The 7,168-nt window shown below is 39.2% G+C and overlaps 1 protein-coding gene across 1 annotated transcript; it reads left to right on the top strand.

The window, feature by feature from the left end:
* Positions 1 to 1,437: 1,437 nt before the first annotated feature.
* On the top strand, positions 1,438 to 6,650 carry LOC119631227 (uncharacterized). Its single transcript, XM_038021822.2, has 2 exons — positions 1,438 to 1,889; positions 6,357 to 6,650. The coding sequence occupies exons 1-2, from the start codon at positions 1,566 to 1,568 to the stop codon at positions 6,648 to 6,650; spliced, it is 618 nt and encodes a 205-aa protein (XP_037877750.2). The 5' UTR covers positions 1,438 to 1,565.
* The last annotated feature ends 518 nt before the right edge of the window (positions 6,651 to 7,168 follow it).

Below are 7,168 nucleotides of genomic sequence, written 5' to 3'. Positions count from 1 at the left end.
ACTGACTGACTGCGTGCCATCTCTACAACGCTTTTACAGCCGATACTTCGTCCCTAGAACTATCGAGAATATTCCACAGATCTCCAGTGGTAGTTTCCGCTATCCGACAAAAGATGGCGTTGGACTTCTCGAGCTTTCTACGTGCTACTAGGTCCTAGGCCCTTAAGGGCGCATATTTTACAGATAATCAGCAGGTATCAATAGGCATTAAAAAAAAACATATTTTTTATAACTTTATTTTGTTGATGTCATACATAATCTATATCTATACTAATATTATAAGAGGAAAGATTTGTTTGTTTGTTTGTTTCGAATAGGCTCCGAAACTACTGGACCGATTTGAAAAATTATTTTTCCATTAGAAGCCGACATTGTCCCTGTTCGAAACATAGCAACCCTATTTTCCTCACCGCGGCGGAAGCGGGGGAGAGGCGTGGAGTGACAAAATAAAACGACGTGCATCGACGAAACGCAATCATTGTCGGTCCCGTAAAACTGTATTAACTTTGATCCGATTAATAAACCAGCTTTAAATACAGTCCACTTTTATTGATATAAGCCTTGCACCCAACATCTCATCGCAACGGCGCCAACATATGGTCCTTCAAACCTCAACATAATCGGAAGAAGATAGTACATCGGGTCTTTCAAAGAAGTCTTTTGGAGCCTAGGACGCCTATCAACCTTCGTGAGTCTACATTCCGCTGGAAATTCGTCGCCACTGCTTGAAAAAGAAGATCTTCAGTTTTTTCAACGCCTACCTACACTTCAAATTCAAGCAGCGCCTCAGGTGGATTACCTTCGTGGAACGCCCATAATTATCTACAGAAGAAGTCCGAATCCAGCTCACCGACAACATTTAAAAAAACAACAATCCAACAAACGTACAACATTGCCGCATCAGCTGAGTACAACATAACCAACACCATTATTCAAGGTCTCATAGGATCAAGTCACAGGAGGTTTACAAAGAAAAGATACGTAAGATCGTTCCTTATATTTTATTCTTTCCATTCCTCATTAACATTAACATTAACATTCATAACCATAACAATTAATTGCTACCGTCAACATTTTCACTATTAACAAAAGGTCCAAAGGTCATTCTTCTCATTTTTGTCAATCACTTTTTATGCTTCTCATTAAGTTTTTATTAAACACAACATAAAATAACACAAGAGCTTTGCTTTTCACGCTTGTTCATTTCATCGCTAATATATAATTTACATTTACACATTTCGTTAGGTATAGCTTTATCATTTACTTGACACTAGATTTAGATTTAAATTCCCAATTTTATTTTAATACTAAACTTTTAAAATAACTCATTCGCCTTCTAATAAAACATTGTAGAAACTTTTATTAAAAAAAATATACATATTGCGGGTAGTTTGAAATATAACACTCCTTAAGTACAGCTGTTAACAATTTTTGCTATTATACTTTATTCAGGGACTTAGATTTTGCTTGGCAGTCTATTGCTATAATTTTTTTGGCAGGGTCAACTTTTGCTTTTAGTTGCTTCATTGCCTTTGGGAAGTAGATAGTTGGTACTCGAAATAAAGATGCCTGAAGGCAAAGTAAAAGACTTAATTAAAAGGAGGGCCTCAATAAAGGCCAAAATAACACAATTCTCTACGTATTTGGATGTCCTACGGGGTTGTGATTATCTCAATGATGTGCAATTCTCGGAACTCCAAGTACGTCTTGAGAAATTCGAAACCTTATACGGGGACTTCGACACTTTTCAGAGTGAGATCGAGATGCTGTCAGACGCGCCGGAAGACCATTATAAGGATCGTGAGTCCATTGAGTCGCAGTACTACAAGCTTGTGGCTTCTGCGCGTACGCTGTTGGATCAACGCAAAAATAATGACGGTAGGTCCGAGGTAAGCTCTGAAAATGGCATGAAGAATACCACCGTGTTAAGTCAAAAGCCAAACTATATTAAGTTGCCAAAGATTGATGTACCCCACTTTGACGGTTGTTACCAGCACTGGCTTGAATTTCGAGACACTTATATTTCTTTGGTTCATGAAAACGATACCCTTGATAGTATTAATAAGTATCACTATTTAAGAGCTTCTCTTCATGGAAGCGCTGCTTTAGTAATCAAAAGCTTAGATTTTAAAGCAGATAACTACTCTTCTGCGTGGACTCTTCTCTGTGAGCGTTATGACAATAAGCGCTTACTTGTCAACAATCACGTCCAAACTCTTTTTAATGTTGACGTCATACAAAAAGAATGCAGTAAGAGTTTACGACACATTGTAGATGTAACCAACAAAAATCTTAGAGCCTTAGCCACATTGGATCAACCTGTCGAACATTGGGACACTTTGGTGATTCATATGATGGCCTCTAAATTGGACAGCATCACTAGTAGGGGCTGGGAAGAGCATCGTAATACTCTCAGCGACCCTCCAACTCTAAAAATATTTACTAAATTCATTTCAAATAAAGCCGATTTATTGGAAACGTTAGAGGACGCGCGTCGAATCAAATCTAAAAATGAACATTTTAAGCTTAAAGCACTAACTACCATTAACAAAAATAAAACAGTTGCGTGTCCGTTATGTAATCAGGAACACTTCCTGTACGCGTGCGAGTCTTTTAGAAGTTTATCGATTGAAACACGTATTAGGAAAGCAAAAGAGCTTAGAGTGTGCCTTAACTGTCTGAGGCCTGGACACACTGATTCTCAATGTAAGCTTAGCCATTGCAAGTACTGCAAGTTAAAACACAACACGCTTCTTCATTATAAGAAGCAAACAGCCGCAGTTGAAACCGTTGTCGTGTCAGCCACGGCAACTGATACTTCATCACACGTTTTACTCTCTACGGCGTTAGTTCAGGTTTTAGACTCTAATGGGCAAACGCATACTGCACGTCTTCTTTTAGACAACGGGAGTACTGCTAACTTTATTACGGAGGATCTCTGTCATAGGCTTAATTTGAGAACGAAGCGTGTGGATTACATAGCATGTGGTATCAGCAATAAAACCTCCGCGTGTAATGAATCGTGTTTGATAAGCATACGTTCATTAGATGGCAACCACAACTTTAACATCAATTGCTATCTCTTGAATAAAATTACGAACTCTTTACCCTTAGCATATTTAGAAAATAAAAACATAAATATACCATCGGGAGTATCTTTAGCGGATCCAACTTACCATATTCCATCCTCCATTGACATATTGGTCGGAGCAGATGTTTTCTGGAATGTCTTAGGTACAAACCGTATTCAACTAGGCAAAAATAAACCTGTTCTTTTTGAAACCAAACTTGGCTGGGTAATTTCTGGTTCCCTCTTAAACAAGACTAACTCTAAAGATTTACATTGCTTATTAAATTGCGATTCTTCAAAGATCGCCACAGATCTTACTAAATTTTGGGAGCTAGACTCTATACCATCTTCAACAATCCACGATTTAAATAGTCATCCGTGTGAAAAGGTGTTCACTGAAACTACAACGCGCGCTGAAGACGGACGCTTTAACGTGACTTTACCTTTTCATGAATCACCAAAATGTTTAGGAGACTCGTACTATATGGCCAAGCACCGGTTCCTTTCACTCGAAAGGAGACTAAAATCAAACAAGACATTTAGAATGCTATGCGGTAGCTTTATGCGCGAGTATCTCGATCTTGGTCACATGAGTGAAAATATCCACAATACTAACAATAACGTGGTTCAGTATTTCCTTCCTCATCATGGTATTTTAAAGGAATCGAGTACAACTACAAAATTGCGAGCAGTCTTCGATGCATCTGCTCGTACATCGACAGGTAAATCACTAAATGATATTCAGGTAGTAGGCCCCACGATACAAGATGATTTATTTTCAATTTTAATACGATTTCGACAACATCTGTATGTGGTCGCGGCCGATATAGAAAAAATGTATCGACAAATTTCATTAGACAGTTCTCAACGCCCTTTACAACAAATTTTATGGCGATTTAATCCTTCACAACCCATAAAGACGTACACACTAAACACATTAACTTATGGCATGGCCTCAGCTTCTTTTATAGCAACCCGATGTCTTATACAGCTAGGCAATGAAGCTCACAATGACGATGTTAAGCGCGCTATATGTCATGACTTTTATGTTGATGACTACTTAGGTGGAAGTCACACCATTCACAGCACCATAGAATTGTGCAGAAAGATTAAGGTTGCCCTCCAGTCTGGACAATTTAATCTTCGTAAATGGTATTCCAATAGTTCTGAAATTCTCAGAGCTATTAGTGATACTTCGAATGATAACGCAGATTGCGTAGATCTGAGTTCCAACGAACACTCGAAGACTTTAGGTCTTAATTGGAAATGTCGCGCTGACAATCTATACTTTTCGATAAATTTGTCACCTTCACTCATTATAACAAAGCGGTATATCTTGGCTACCGTAGCCCAAATATTTGACCCGCTTGGCTTAGTTTCGCCTTGCATTGTAGAAGCTAAGCTTTTGCTGCAAGATCTCTGGAAACATAAATGCTCATGGGACGACGAGATCATGGAACCTTTAAAGAAGACATGGCTTAACTTTGTTAAAACCTTACCTCATCTCAATGATATTCTAATTCCGCGCTGCGTTATTTCTCAGCCGATTGGAATACAGCTTCATGTTTTCACGGACGCATCGGAGAGAGCCTACGGCGCATGTGTTTATGTTCGAAGTGAGACGTCAGAAGGATCCATAAAAACCATTCTTTTAGCATCAAAAAGCAAAGTAGCTCCTATAAAAGCTACTACGATTCCAAGACTGGAACTTTGTGCCGCCATGCTTGGTTCCAAATTATGTGAAAAGATCACCATGACTTTAACATTAAAAGTAGAAAGGTGTTCATTTTGGTCGGACTCAACCATAGTTCTCGGTTGGATTGCCTCTTCTGCAGTTCATTTGAAAAAATTCGTAGCTCATAGTGTGTCTGAAATACAGAAAATCTGCGCTGGACACGAATGGCGGTATGTCCCTTCAAAGGAAAATCCAGCAGACTTGGTATCTAGAGGATTGAACGCTAGTCTTTTACGTAATTCCGCTTTATGGTGGTCGGGACCTTCATTTTTAGCTCAGGACCCATCACACTGACCAACTAACCCAAATTATACTGATCATCTTCCAGAAACTGTGCACGCTTTACACATAAATCAAGGCTCTTCAAAAAATTGTATATTGTCAAATCTAATTCAGAACACATCTAGATTTTCTAGGTTAATTCGCGTGACATCTTATATCTATCGTTTTATATCTAATTGTAATCATAAACATTTACAAAAAGGGAGGCTAACTGACTTAGAATTAAGAAGTGCAACAAACCATTTATTATTTGTAGCTCAGGAAGAATCGTTTTCTGCAGAGCGTTCTCTTTTAATCGCTGGTAGGCCTTTACCGATTAAAAATAAACTTATTTCTTTGTCACCTTTCCTCGATAGCGATGGGTTGATGAGAGTTGGCGGTAGACTCAACAATTCAGATTACGAATTTAATATTAAGCACCCAATTCTTCTCCACGCTAACCATCGTTTAACTAATCTTATATTTGAAATGTTACATCTTAAACATTTACATTGTGGTCCTAAACTCTTATTAGCAATCACTAGGCACAACTATTGGCCCATTGGTGGCAATAATTTAGCTAAAAAGGTTGTGCGAAACTGTGTGACGTGTTGCAGATTTAAGGCTACTACTGTTCAGCCACCCATGGGGGATTTACCACGTCAACGTGTGCACCTGGAATGTCCCTTTCTTCAAACTGGCGTTGATTACGCTGGCCCAGTGTTGATAGCAAACCGGAAAGGTAGAGGTTCTAAACTAATAAAATCATACATCTGCGTGTTCGTATGTTTGGCAACAAAGGCCGTACATTTGGAGCTTGTCTCGGACCTGTCCAAGGATGCATTCATTGCTGCTTTGAATAGATTTACTGCGCGACGCGGGAAGCCACAATCAATTCTGTCTGATAATGATACCACCTTTGTTGGAACGTTCAATGAATTATCCAAACTTCTTAGTCGTACCCTACCTTCCGATTTGGCAGAGCAAGAGATTAAATTTTCTTTTATACCGGCATACACACCACATTTTGGCGGACTTTGGGAGTCAGCCGTTAGGTCTACGAAATATCACTTGCGTAGAATTTTAGGGCTAACACATCTCACATTTGAAGAAATGACGACTTTATTAACTCAAATTGAAGCCATTTTAAATTCAAGGCCTCTCATTCCTCTGTCAGATGATCCTTCGGACTATTATCCTCTCATTCCAGCTCATTTCCTAATAGGACGATCTTTACTCTTTGTACCTCAGCCTGATTTAACAAATCATTCAACTTTAACCTCTCTTAAGAGATTCCAGCGTATCGAGTACCTTAAGCAGCATTTTTGGCAGCGATTCTCCAATGAGTACGTCGTGTGGCTACAACAAAAAATGAAATGGCTGACTCAAAAGGGAGGCTTAAAAGAAGGTATGATGGTTGTCATCAAGGAGAAGGGACTACCACCTCTTATGTGGCTGCTCGGACGCATTATTCGTCTTTGTCCTGGACGAGATGGAATTACACGTGTGGCAGATATCTTAACCAAGAAAGGTGTTATACGACGCGCTTACAACAACATATGCCCGCTACCAGTCAATATTTGAAGTTCTTCAACCCGGGGAGCATGTTCGAAACATAGCAACCCTATTTTCCTCACCGCGGCGGAAGCGGGGGAGAGGCGTGGAGTGACAAAATAAAACGACGTGCATCGACGAAACGCAATCATTGTCGGTCCCGTAAAACTGTATTAACTTTGATCCGATTAATAAACCAGCTTTAAATACAGTCCACTTTTATTGATATAAGCCTTGCACCCAACATCTCATCGCAACGGCGCCAACAGTCCCTGATGAACATAGGCTACTTTTTTTAATTTTTTCTAATTTTTTTTTTTTTTGTTTCATGTGTGTTTTAATGTTTCCGAAGCGAAGCGAGGGCGGGTCGCTAGTGATACATATAATTCAGTGTGAAACTTGGGTGTCCATATTTTCAGCTAATTTCTTATAATTGGGGATATATTTAGAGTTCCCGGTCCTTAAACAATTATCTAAATGTGAGTCATTAAGCTTTGTTCGGTATTGAAAGAAAATAATTATTTCGGACTAGCTGACCCGGCAGACTT

The sequence above is a fragment of the Bombyx mori genome, chromosome W (genome assembly GCF_030269925.1).
Source record: "Bombyx mori chromosome W, ASM3026992v2".
Taxonomy (NCBI): domain Eukaryota; kingdom Metazoa; phylum Arthropoda; class Insecta; order Lepidoptera; family Bombycidae; genus Bombyx; species Bombyx mori.
The sequence above is the reverse complement of the archived record's forward strand: the minus strand, read 5'-3'. Positions and strand labels throughout refer to the sequence as shown.